The sequence below is a fragment of the Ascaphus truei genome, chromosome 1 (assembly GCF_040206685.1).
Source record: "Ascaphus truei isolate aAscTru1 chromosome 1, aAscTru1.hap1, whole genome shotgun sequence".
NCBI lineage: Eukaryota > Metazoa > Chordata > Amphibia > Anura > Ascaphidae > Ascaphus > Ascaphus truei.
Window position 1 is genome coordinate 520073254 of NC_134483.1, and position 14170 is coordinate 520087423.

The window sequence follows — 14170 nt, forward strand, 5'->3', positions numbered from 1 at the left end:
GGACTATTTCTCCCTCAATATGGGAACAGTCTCCTCTCCAGCAATCCTATGGGAAGCCCATAAGGCAACTATCAGAGGGAAATTTATTTCCATCGCATCCCACAGGAAAAAAGCCCGCCAAGCGCTAATCAAAGAACTCGCAGAAAACATAAAAGCAATAGAGCTAGCTCATAAAGCACATCCCTCAAAAAAAATATACAAGTCATTAATAGATGCTAGAACAAAGCTTAGACAAACCCAGCTGGAGGACGTTGAAAAGGCCCTCAAATGGACCAAACAACTATACTATGACAAAGGCAACAAAGCTGACAGACTCTTAGCTAGTAAATTAAGAGGGATACAAAAAAGATCCCAAATAACGGCGATCAAGAGTAGGTCTGGTGAGATTCAATATAGTGAAAGCAAGATTGCAGCGGAATTCACAAGATATTACACAGAACTATATAATTTAAGAGCTAAAAACGGCCGACCTGTACCGATAGCGTCAGAATCTATAACTCAATATTTAAATAAATGCCAACTCCCCTCACTGACGGAGGAGGAAAACACAGTCCTCAATGCTGAGATCTCAAAAGAGGAACTGGAAGAGGCGGTCAAATCACTAAAGCTTACTAAGTCTCCTGGCCCTGACGGTTTCACAAATATTTACTATAAAAGGTTCTTGCCAACCCTATCCACGCATCTACTAAAAATATTCAATTATTTTATGGAAGGGAATCAAATCCCCCCAACAATGTCTCTAGCCAATTTGGCTATAATACATAAGGATGGCAGAGACCCGATGCAATGTGGAAGCTACCGTCCAATCTCCCTCCTCAATAGTGATCTCAAACTATATAGCAAAATTTTGGCAAATAGGCTAAACCCAATATTACCGAGGTTAATTAATATCGACCAAGTAGGATTTGTCGCGGGGAGACAAGCCTCAGACAATACCCGAAAAATAATTAATATCATTGACCATGTTCACCTCACAGGCACCAAAGCACTCCTGTTAAGCCTGGACGCAGAGAAGGCGTTCGATAGAATAAACTGGCAATTTTTGGACCAGACTATGCGCAAATTTGGCTTTAAAGACGCATACTTAGAGGGGGTCCGTAGACTATATCAAAACCCGTCAGCCACAGTGAAACTACCAGGGGGCAATAACCACAGATTCGAGATAACAAATGGGACTCGACAGGGATGCCCTCTATCTCCTCTCCTCTTTGCGCTAACGATAGAACCACTAGCATCAGCAATACGACTCAATACGGACACCCAAGGAATAGAAATTGGAAACAGGCAGCATAAAATCTCCCTATTCGCGGATGATGTCATACTAACCCTTTCCAAACCCCAAATCTCCCTACCCAACCTTCAAAAAGAACTCCGGGATTTTGGAAAAATCTCAGGATACAAAATAAACAATGATAAGTCAGAAGCCCTAAATCTAAGTCTGCCAGAGCCAGAGGTGAAACTCCTCAAACTAAACTTCAATTACCGTTGGAGCTCCTCCTGTATCAAATACTTGGGGGTTAAGATATCGAGGAACTACCAATCCCTATACCAACATAACTATCCGACCTTATTCCATAAAATCAAACAAGATTTAGAAAAATGGGGAGGCTATCAAATATCATGGATCGGGAGAATGGTCTCGGTTAAAATGAACATACTCCCTAGATTACTATACTACTTCCAGACTCTCCCGGTCCACATCCCTGGCTCGGAACTAAAAAATATCCAAAAACTAATCTTCCACTTTATTTGGCAAGGTAAAAAACCTAGAGTCCCTAGAACAGTTCTCTTGGCCTCAAGGGGGAGAGGAGGACTGGGAGTCCCAGACATCACAAAATACTACCTAGCCGCCCAACTGCGACAGGTGGTAGTCTGGAACGCAAACCCAAACCAATATTGTTGGCTGGATATTGAAACACAATATGCCGGAACGCCTTCACTGCCGGCTTGCCTTTGGTCCCTGAGCAAGGAGGACATGCAGAATAGCAAATTTAAACTAGGCCCAATGAGACACACATGGGAGACCTGGACGAAAAGCAAACTCAAGTACAAGCTCACAACACCACAATCTCAACTTATACCGATTCACAAAAATCCGAAATTCCCACCTGGCTGTGAGCCCAGACAATTTGACCAATTTCAAACCAAAAACATCAAGGTGATTGCCGACCTCTTGAGCTTCGGGGAGTTCCTGAGCTATCAAAACATACAAGCCAAATATGGAATAATAGGACTGAACGTGTTCAAGTATTTACAAATTCGACACTTTATCCAAACAATATCCCCAACATTGAAATTTCCCCCTCTCACAGGTTTCGAGCGGCTCTGCAGAGAAACAGCTCACCAGAAAGGTCTAATAACACAAATATGCGCGGAGCTAGAGAGGGGCACAGAAGCCCCCACACATGACTATATGCTGCATTGGGCAGCAGAATTGGACATAGTTATAGACCGAGAGGACTGGGAAAATATTTGGGAAAATGCCTCAGGAACTTCTATATGTACCACAATCAGAGAAAATATTTACAAAATAATGTTCCGCTGGTATCTTACCCCAGCCAGACTAAATCAAATCTACCCCCTGGCATCCGATCTATGCTGGAGAGGCTGCGGTCAAAAGGGGGACATGGCCCACATTTGGTGGACATGTCCGGAAATTCAAAAATACTGGGAAACGACACAAAAATTAATAGAGGAGGTCACAGACCTCACAATACCCATTGAACCGCTGACCTACCTGCTGGCCAGGCCACTAGACTATCTGGACCGGCCAACAGGAAAATTAGTCTCCTTTATTCTTACGGCGGCCAGATGTGCGGTGGCTGCCGCCTGGAAGAAAGTGTCTCCCCCCTCCAAACAAACAATAATAAAAAGGGTGCAAGAAGTAATGGACATGGAGAAATTGTCGGCTTTCCTTAAAAGGTCCTCTACCTCATTCACTAATATTTGGGATCCATGGTACACCCACATGGCGCTCCTAAGACGAAACACCCCTTAACAGATCAGAGACCCAATGGACACCAAGATCCAAACCAGAACTGCCAAGAAGCTAGGGAATAAGACCTTTCCCCATTACACCCTCCCCCCCCCCCACCCCACCCCACCCCCCCTCTCTTCTCTATCCCCTCTCTGTTTCCATGCTCGCGCCGCCCCGTTGGACCACATATGGTCAGGGAGACGTTGAGCCTTTCCTCTTCTCTCCCCAGTTAAGGAAAAAAAAAAAAATGTGTATTAGACGGGCTTACTGTTTGTATTATCTATACCCTGTAATGTCATAACTGTCTAATAAAAAAAATTGAAACAAAAAAGAACTAGATTGGTCATCACTTGAGTCTAGGTGCAAAGTTCATCTTTCCTGTCTTGCCTTCAAAAACTTTCTGGGCAAGCTACCCACCTATCTGAACAAGCTCCTCACCCCTACCACATGCAGCACTTATCATCTGAGATCAGACTCCAAAAGACAGTTCATGGTCCCACGGCTAAACAAAGTATCCTGCCGTTCCTCCTTCTCTTATCATGCACCCCAAAACTGGAACAACCTATCGGAGACTCTCACATCCACCACCAGCTTAAGTTCTTTCAAAACTAAGGCTGTCTCACATTTTAATCTGGTCTATAACTGTTACATACAACTATAGTATATATAGCTAAACCCCGTTATAGCGCGATCTGCTATAACGTGGACCTCGAATTGAATATTTTTTTTTTTTTTTAAACACACACTGCGCACACACTAGTTTGAGTTGTTCCAGTGTTTAGTATATGATGTGTTTTTTCATTATATAGAATTGGGGTCTCCATAATGTTTGATTGCTTATTTACATATTGATGGTTGATCTGATGATATATTTTATCTGTTTGATCTAGATGGTTATTGCACTATTATTATGGATTTAGATGGTTATTGCATTATTTTAATGTGGGTATATAGTTTGGTTTATACACATATATTTATTTAATTATATTTTATTATTTCTATACATTTTTCTATATATATATATATATATATATATATATATATATATATGTACTTTATAGCATTTTTACATATTATAGTTATATTATTTTGCACTTTATGTTATCATTATGCATTGTGACCATTATTGTTGGTCTATACATAGATGCACATTTTCACATAAGCATTTATCAATTATAATGATATAGATATTTATATGTTGTCAGACATCCAAGTATATGTTCCGCAGTATAATTCGATAGTGATGTATTTAATTTTTACATTCATGTATGTATTTTAGTTTAGTTATTTTTATAGTCTTTATGATTATATTCATATGTATGTTTTAGCTTTGCTACATGATCACTGGTAACTGCTTCTATATATTGTTTACTCGTGTATTGAGACGACAGTATAGCACTTTGTTTTTAACGTTTTTTGTATCTTTTAATGTGATGTTCTACTGCATTAGAGGTCCTCAGTGATCCTATGTGATTGAATACAGCTATGGGGTTAATACAGGTCTTGGATCTAGAGTTTAATTAGCTCATCATTCACCTGCTGAGTTAATGAATTAAGTAATTTACCTCACGCAATAGCATCCTGTGTTCCACTATATAGGTATCACTGGGGCCATTACCAGATACTCTTTGACAAAGTCCCTACCTGCGGACGAAACGCATCAGAGTTTCTATGTAGCAGAGTATTTTTCTGTGCCAATGCACTCAATAAACAACCTTTTATTTATTGCGTGAGGATTTCTATTTTTATGCCCCTGCGACTGCAGCGAACCGCCTGAAAACCCTATCTCTGAGCGTGGACCTCGAATTGAAAAAATGTTTTATTTTTTTTTAAACACACACTGCACACTCATTGCATACACTCACAGCACACTGCGCACACACGCACACACACACACAGCATACACTCCATACATTCACAGCACACTGCATACACTCACACACAGTCAAATACACACACACACAGAGACACACTGTCTCTTTAAGGGAGCTTGCTCTCGCAAGACGGTAGCAGAGACAGGGAGAAGAGCTGCCAGATAAGTGCTGTGTGCTGTTGCCGCTGCCCCACCGGGTCTGGGAACGCTGGGAGAGTTCTCAGCTTTCCCCCTCCGGCGGACACAGTACCACCACAAAACAACATTTTGGCGGCCATTTTTTTTCGTCGCCCCCGAGGACCGCGCTATAACGGGGTTAAGCTGTATTATCTGTAACTGTGCATGCAATGTCTTGTATATAATGTATAACCTGGTCACTTAATGTAACCACGTATTATTTGTCATCTTCACTCTGTGCCCAGGACATACTTGAAAACGTTGTTTCTCAGCAACAATCACTAACTTCACCCACTTATGTACAAAAAAGGTGCCTAACATGAGTTGATGTTCGTATTGTGACACCATGGTCCCCACACCCAGTCTGATTGGCCACATCACCCATGGGGGGTGGGGGGAGAGAGACCCAAAAGCTTCCTCAAACTAGATTGAATAATGACCTCATAAGATATAGGACAACCTCTTTGGAGTAAAATAATGACATCCCTAAGAAGAAGAAATAGTACTAATGACAAGTTTGGAATGAGGAATTTTTTTTATCAAAGTGAAGCAGTTAAATGAAAGGTTTACTTTATAGAGACACATTTTCAATTCAAGTGAACAAACACAACAGTGCAAGGTTTATATTCTAGCATCACACAGGTGGAGACTTCATGTTTAATTAGGATAAACGGGTAAAGATTCTTCATTATAAAAACAGTAAAATGCAGATTACAGACATTGTGGCAGAATCTGCCCAAATCCTGCAGGGATCCCCATATAGAGAGAGGAGCAGCCCCCGCGCAGTGCAGCCACAGAGCGCGTCTCAGTTACAGCAGCTGCATTTCTCACAGCCCTCTGTGCACACACAGCCTTGGCTGCATTTACTGCACCCGGCCGGGCAACAGGAGCAGCAACCTGCAGGAGAGAATTAAAAGATGCATCAGGTACAGAGCAACATGGAACCTCCTGTGATCACCTAATCATTATAACCTGGAGCCCAGCAGCCTCTTTACCTCTCACCCTAAACACAGTCATATTAACCCGTAGTTCCTGCTTCAGTCAGAAACAAGCAAGAGACAATAAGATTTACACAGCCGTACATGGCTGGCAGATCAGTACATACAGTTATACAGATTGTGCCCCGAGATACGAGTAGTCCTGGGAAGGAATCCTCCTGATAACTGGATGTGGCTTTTCCTGTATAGTCAGTAACCCATCACAACCGCCACCCAGACACAAACACTTACTTTTCTTGCACGATTTGCACTTGCAGTCTTTACATTTGCAGGATTCACCGCAGGAGCAGGAGCCGCCTAGAGAAGGAAAACAGGGTGCGGGTTATAGAAGAGAGAGAGATAGAGAGATAGAGAGATAGAGATATAGAAATAAGCACATCACTTAGGAAAAGGAGAACCTGGTGACAGTAGGGGTATTATGGTAAGTGTGTATGCAAGGGGTAAGTACTTTGGGCTGTTAAAAAGATATTAGTAACACAATGTCTCCGCAAATCATTGATTTGTCATTGATTTGTCGTCATTAGATCTCAGTAATAAAACATCCCCAGGACAGAGAGAAAGGGCAGCAAAATCAGTGTGACAGCGTCACTATCACTGCCTGACATCCAGGTGACATCAGGGGCAGGTTGTTATCGCCAACAGTACCCAGCTCCCCCCTCTATACAGAAGCTATTCATATCCTCTGTATACAGCAAAACCCCTGCTATAGCCAACCCGTTACATCCAGCCCCCCTCCCTGTATACAGCAAAACCCTGCTATATTCAGCCCCCCTCCCTGTATACAGCCAACCCCTACTATATCCAGCCCCCCTCCCTGTATACAGCCAACCTGTGCTATATCCAGCCCCCCTCCCTGTATACAGCCAACCACTACTATATTCAGCCCCCCTCCTTGTATACAGCCAACCCCTACTATATCCAGCCCCCCCCCTCCCTCCCTCCCTGTATACAGCCAACCTCTGCTATATCCAGCACCCCTCCACTATATAGTGGGGAACCCCCACTATATCCAGTCCCCTCTTTCTGGAATATGTTGGCATTTTACAAATAAACTAATAATATATCCAGCACCAATCACTGTATATATCTAACCTCCCGCTGTATCTGGGTCACCCATCAATTTAAAAAATATATATATATATATTAAAAAAAATAAATAAAAATAATATATATATATATATATATATATATATATATATAACCTCTCTATATCCAGCTTACCTGTTTCGCACTTGCAGTCACGAGGATCCATAGTTGCTCTTCTCGCTGATCCCGGGTATATGACTCTGCTGATGCTCTGTATACAGCTGTGTGTCCTGTGCGCAGCTCTGCCCCCTATTATACAGATTGTCCAGCCTGAGACTGAGTGCAAAACACAGACACGTGCAGAGCCAGGGACACGCCCACTGCCCCATGTGACACACACGCCCCCTGTACCATGTGACCCAATTCACCACAACATAAACACAGCTACAAAGAGGGACAGACTAAAATGCTTCATGTGAAAAACACTTTTTTTAGTCTGTCCCCTACAAAGACGTGCACAAAATAACCGAGCACAACACTGCGCACAAAATAACTGAGCACAACACTGCACACAAGAACATGACTTATCCAGCCTCATATTTAATCCCGCTTCCTAACCGTGAGCAAACACACTGACACCGAGCAAGTGGGAGCCCAATGTGACAGTTTACACTTCTTGTGAAGTAGCACCGCCATTGCTCATGTGTTAATATCATATTTCGTGTGAACCCAGAGATTTCTGATGGAGAAGAGAAGGAACAGTCTACACAAGGATCCCACATCTTTATTTAACCCCTTGGGGGAGATAAGCGTGTTGGGTTAAAGGGATCGTTACAATTCTGATATCCCCATGAATCACAGAGCAGGGAGCCTCAGCCTCTCATGCATAAACATGGTGTCCTAATTACCACAGGGAGGATCCTGCAGAATCTCCTCCCCTGGTTCCCGAGATCGCATGCTGTGTGTCCCAGAGAGGGAGGGTGAGGTGTGCACACGGCTCACTACTACTGTGTGAGCCTGCACCTCGCCCTCTGCACGGTGTTAGCATCATGTGCTCTGCACACAGCTCTGCACGGTGTCAGCATCCTGTGCTCTGCATACAGCTCTGCAAGGTGTCAGCATCCTGCGCTCTGCACACAACTCTGCAAGGTGTCAGCATACTGCGCTCTGCACGGTGTCAGCATCCTGCGCGCTGCATACGTCTCTGCACGTTCTCGGCATCCTGCGCTCTGCACACAGTTCTGCACGGTGTTAACATCCTGCGCTCTGCACAGTGTCAGCAGTCTATGCTCTGCACAGTGTCAGCAGTCTATGCTCTGCACAGTGTCAGCAGTCTATGCTCTGCACAGTGTCAGCAGTCTATGCTCTGCACGGTGTCAGAATCCTGGGCTCTGCACACAGCTCTGCAGTATGATCAGAGTCCCCTCTGGGAATATTACTGGATATTATTCCACTCTGGGGGTTTTAAGCAGAGAGAAGAATAGGATTCATGTTAAGTCACAACAATAAGCAGCTCTATTTTGCATTTGGGGTCTTCTTATTGCTGCTGCAATTACTGAGCACACTGCTCCTCTATATGAATCTACACTGCCATGTTTGCTATAAATGGGAATAAAACAGCAGTATTACAGGTCCCCTGTGGTTGCACATACAGTACATTCCTAGTACCAGAAGTGGCCCAGATGCAGTTTGTTGCTGGATACAGAGTGACGCCTGTCAGAGACGTGTGCAGCACTGGGCAGTGACTCAGCACTTACATCTGCATCGTCACTGTCACTGAGACAGGGAAACTCACAGCAACAAATCTGTACTGTATATCGGTTCAAATGCGGTTTGAGTATTTTTAGCCGTGTCTTTCTCTCATTTAATGCTTAGATCTGCATCGTCACTGAGACCAGGAAACTCACAGCAACAAACCAGAGTTACTGTACATAGCACACAGTTCGGCCTATGCAAAAAACAGTGATACGTGGTTTAATGGGTGATAAATGCTCTTATTGCACGATACTGCCTGATCTGCTATTCACAAAGCATTGATAACACTGCCGTATCGCGCTATAATGGCTTTTTAAAGCCCATTAACAGCCAGAGACAAAAAAGTTGCCCAACAGGCCATAAAAAGGCAAAAGTGTTTTTTTTTGTGTGCCAGTAACAGCTATTCACAAAGCTGTGATAAGTTTATCAGCCTGTGTAGCACACTCTCCCCCACCCTATGGGAGATATGGCGGCGACTGTGTTTGTGGTGCGTTACCTGTGGCACACAGGAGGCCTGAACCTCCGTTGCTGGGGGCCTGAGGTGTACCTGATCTGTCTGGTGATAGCGCTTCACCTGCGCGGGATCCTATCAGTGTGGGATAACCCCGTCACAGGACCCAATGTAAGAAATACACACTGGTATAGTATAACAAGTTTACTGAACAGTCCTCTGAACAAGCGCGTTTCCCTGTAATGGCCGCAGCACGGCTGCTGGTACTGCGCATGCGCAGTGGAGTTTGCGCATGCGCAGGACCAGCAGCAGTGCGGTGGCCATTACAAGGGACTGCCCATGCGCAGAGGAGTCTCCTAGCATCGCGCAAGATAGTGGTGCCCTACAAAGGGAGCCTTCCACAGAATCTTTGCCACCGTGATGGCCTTCTGGGCTTTGGTGGTTGTAAATTAACCGCTTTCCGCCTTATGGAAGCGACCCTCTCCTTGGTTCAAGAGCCTTCCAGGAGGACACCTACGATCTAGTGTGCTGTGCTGGAAACAACGGATCCGGAAGAAGTAATTAAATCGGACACGCTAGGTTCTTTCTCAGTTACTTCTTGTTTATTGTTTCAAGTGCATAAGCTTTTATAGGCATTCGTGACGTACCATGGAACACTCCAGTATGTATCACAAGTTTACATACGTCAATAACAACTTATCTTATTGTTATGAGTCATTGTCACACATTGCTATTCAAGCAAAAAACTATATGCTGAGGGGGTTAAAATGTTCTAGGAAAAGTGTCAACAAAAAGTCCTTGATGCAAAAATAAAGCGCAAACAGTTTACTACAACAATAACAAGTTGTTTACGATTTTAGACTGTTAAGGCAAAATTCACTATGGTTATATTGCAGACATAATGAGTGGCACACAAAATGGAGATCTACCCTTTGTATAATCATTAACAGTGGTGAAGGCTTGAGCATAGCGGGTGTAATGGTCGGTGTTGCCGATGCCTCGGGCGTCTGGTTCGATACACAGAAAGTTCATGCATACTAGCTCCAGGGGACCCAAGCTCTTCAGGTGGGCCATTGGAGCGTCTCTGGTGGGAAGGGTCTTGCATTGGATGCACCGAGAGCAGCGACAGCAGTGGTGTTCTACCCACTCTCGCATGCGTGGCCAGAAGAACCGTCTCGGATTAAGCAGAAGGTCTTGTCTACGCCAAGATGCCCATGTTCATCATGTAGTGATCTAAGGACATCCATGTGCTGCAGGTTCCTGGGTAAAACCAGTTGTCTTCTATCTGGGTGGTTATGGTTTTGAACCACCCGATAGAGTAAAAGACAAAAAAAACCAGCGCACAACACTCATAGTGTAGTAGAATTTAGTGAAAATATATTGTAAAAGATAAGTATTCTGCGTACATCAAATTAAACACAAGCGGGCATTTCATGTAACAAGACACCCGATAAGAGGCTTTAAGGGACAACTCTTCACTTCAAGGTAGGTGGCCCTACGCAGCAGGTCACAAGAATCCTCCTCAGTCACCACATATTTAGAGAGTCCGGATCAGTGCAAATGGCCCTGTAAGGCAACATATTAGTCCTCTTCTGGAGTGCAGGCACAAGAAACCGGACAAACAGCAACTTAACCAGGCGGTGTCACTACCAGCGTGACCCGCCTCTAGTAATAAGGAGCGAACAGTCACTACTTGCTGGGAGTACTTGTTTGAATAGACACTCTGGCAATCACGGTACACGGAGCGCACCCCACATCCGAAGCTCGTCTAAGGCACCCGGCACGTCCCGTCAGCTGGAGATGACGTCACCAGACGGGGTGTCTCTTCCCAACAAAGGCAACAGAGAGTCCGCGGTTTCGGCTGCACTGCCCGACTCAGCAATAATAATACATAGGATAGCAGGCAATAAAAATCCTACGTGTTTCGTATTACACAAACTACTTCTTCAGGGAATAATTATTGCAGGGTGTTTGGGTAATTTAAATACCCCTATCACCTCAATGATCACCATTACATCTCTGTGTCCATCCAATCATTGAGGGGATGGACACCTGTGTTTAATTTGATGTACGCTGAATACTTACCTTTTACAATATATTTTCACTAAATTCTACTACACTATGAGTGTTGTGCTCTGTTTTTTTTTGTCTTTTGTTTCTTGTAGCTTTGTGGGGTGCTGGGCCATGCCTGTTCTACAGCTGCAGATGCTCTCTAATTTTTCCTATTAAGGTTATGTACTTATTATTTTAATATGCGCACCGGTTGATCACTATCACAATTATTGTTGGGCTACATATATAGTTGCTCATTATTTAGGATCACATTAGTAGCACACTTTATTTTCACTTTTTGTACTATCCGATAGAGTAAACCCTTGTCGATTTTGAATCGGTCCATTTCCCACATAGAATGGCGACCGTGTCGCTGGAATCACGTTTCATCAGGGAGGGCGTGTTTTGCTGGATGGCCTGGTGGATAGCTCCAGCCACTGGATCCCATATCTGGTATTGTACCAGATCCTTCCAAGCGATGACCTTGTCTGGGGTGATATTCATTCCCTCTGGGTGACAATAGGCGGCCGGAATAGACTTGGATTGGCATCCCAATTAATCCGTGACCCACAGTCTTGAGAAGGCCACTTTATCTTCCATGATGGCTGCGGTTGAGCTCATAGCTCACATCCCTGGTCCAGGGATTTCTTCCCAGAGGTCATCATCTGGGGTGGTGCTCAGTCCCAATCTTCTGGATAGATCATCGGCTCCAATGTTCAGGGGGCCCGGCTTGTACTTTAAAATGAAACGGTAGTTCGAGAGAGCCATCTGTGGCTGGTGGCTTCCTGTTTGGCGGACGTCAATATGTACATCAACGGAATGTTGTCCGTGCGCACTTCAAAGGTGACTCCATACAGGTAATGGAGTTTGTCCACGATTTGCCACTTGAGAGAGAGGAATTCAAACTTGTGGATGGGGTAATTCTGCTCACTGGGTGTCAAACTGCGGCTGACGTAGGCCACTAGTGGGAAGCCAGCCCAGTACTTCTGGTGCAGGACTGCACCTAGGCCGTTGAAGCTCGCATCCACATGAAGCATGTACGGCTGCCCGGGATCGGCGTAAACGAGAACGGGTGCCTCCGTTAAACTTTTCTTCAGGCCGATGAAGACCTTTTCACAGGTGTCAGTCCACTTGTCATCGGACGCCAGTCGCGCTGAGGTGGCCTTCTGCCCTGTCTCAACCGGGTATATCTGGAGAAGGTTGTTGAGGACCTTCGCTTTGCTTGAATACCCCTCCACGAGGCGGCGATAGTATCCGCTAAATCCTAGGAAGGAACGTAGTTCCATGACGTTTTCTGGTCTTGGCCAGTTCACCACGGATTGAACTTTGGCGGGGTCAGTAGCTATACCATCCGCGGACACTATGTGTCCTACGTAGGTTACTGAGGTGCGGCAGAACCGACATTTGTCCAAGGACAGCTTCAAGCCTTCTTGGCCCAGCCGATCCAGCACTTTTAGTAGCCGTTTTTTCGTGTTCCTTCAGAGTCTTGCCGAAGACGATGATATCGTTCAGGTAGACTAAGCATTCCCGAGGGTTCATGTCGCCGATGGTCTTCTCCATCAAATGTTGGAACGTTTCTGGGGCACCATAAATGCCTTGGGGCATGCGGGTGAATTGGTAGAAGCCAAGGGGACATATGAATGCCGTCTCCTCTTGGTCTACTGCACTCGTTGGTACCTGATAGTACCCAGATCTCAGGTCCAGTATACTGAACCACTGGCTGCCCGACAGCACATTGAAAATTTCTTCAATCCACGGAAGGGTATACTGGTCTGGTATGGTGCGGTTGTACAGGGTCCGATAATCCACACACAGGCGGACCGACCCATTCTTCTTCTGCACCACCACGATCAGTGACACATGGTGGCTTTGGGACTCCGTCACAATCCCCGCCGTCTCCATCTCTTATAGGACGTCTCTCACATCCTCCACATCTCGGGGAGTGATGCACCGGGAACACTCCCAGAAGGGCGTGGTATCACTTAGCCGGGTGGTGTGCTGGGCATTTCGGCTGCAGCCCACATCCATCTCACTGGTAGAGAACACTTCCCAGCATTCTTCCAACTTGGCCGTTAGCCGATCGTTCCACTCGGCGGGCAGGGTGGATTCCCCGAAGTTGAATGCCAGCTCAGCTGGTTGATCTGGCACGGCAGCAGCATTCACTTAAGCGGCCATCGTCTCGACGGGGGTAATTGGGTATATCCTACCCAACTGTTGCCCTTGGTCAAGGGCATGGGGTAAGGAGAGATGTTTTGGATAAACACCTTGATCTTCCCTGGTAGTTCGGACTTCCATTCTCGTATCTTGGGCACAAGCTGGTAACCTCAATTGGCATTGTCCTCTGGAATACTCTCCTAGAGAGAAGAGATGATCGGCCTCGTCTCGGCCTGGATAGCAACATGCAGCATACATGACCTTCACTCCCCTAACAGACATGGGCAAGTACATGATCCGGCGTGACATGGTGTAAACAGGACTTACCAACTTTGACGACCGTCCTGACAACTACCGAATGTGGAAGCTCACATTCAAGGACGCAATCAAGAGCCTGGGCTTCTCAGCAAGGGAAGAGCCCAGCCTGCTATCCAAATGGCTGGGGAAAGAATCCAGGGAACACGGAAAGAGACTCGGGACGGCAAACGCGAACCACCCCCAAGTAGGTCTCGACCTAGTATGGGAAAGGCTAGAAGAGTGCTATGGTAGCCCCGAAGCAGTCGAAGATGCGCTCTTCAAGAGAGTCGACAGCTATCCCAGGATCACAGCTAAAGACTATTCGAAGTTACGAGAGCGCGGGGACATGCTGCAAGAGCTGGAGTTTGCAAGAAAAGACCATTCCTTATCAGGTCTCAACGTCCTAGACT

General features: G+C 45.4%; 1 protein-coding gene across 1 annotated transcript; it reads right to left on the reverse strand.

Annotated features, from left to right (window-relative positions):
* Window positions 1-5580: 5580 nt before the first annotated feature.
* LOC142466476 (metallothionein-1-like) lies at window positions 5581-7379 on the reverse strand. The gene is made up of 3 exons (XM_075571473.1): window positions 7247-7379; window positions 6257-6322; window positions 5581-5924 (listed from the first exon to the last, which is right to left on the reverse strand). Exons 1-3 carry the CDS (start codon window positions 7275-7277, stop codon window positions 5833-5835), a joined length of 189 nt encoding a protein of 62 aa, XP_075427588.1. The 5' UTR covers window positions 7278-7379; the 3' UTR covers window positions 5581-5832.
* Window positions 7380-14170: the final 6791 nt, after the last annotated feature.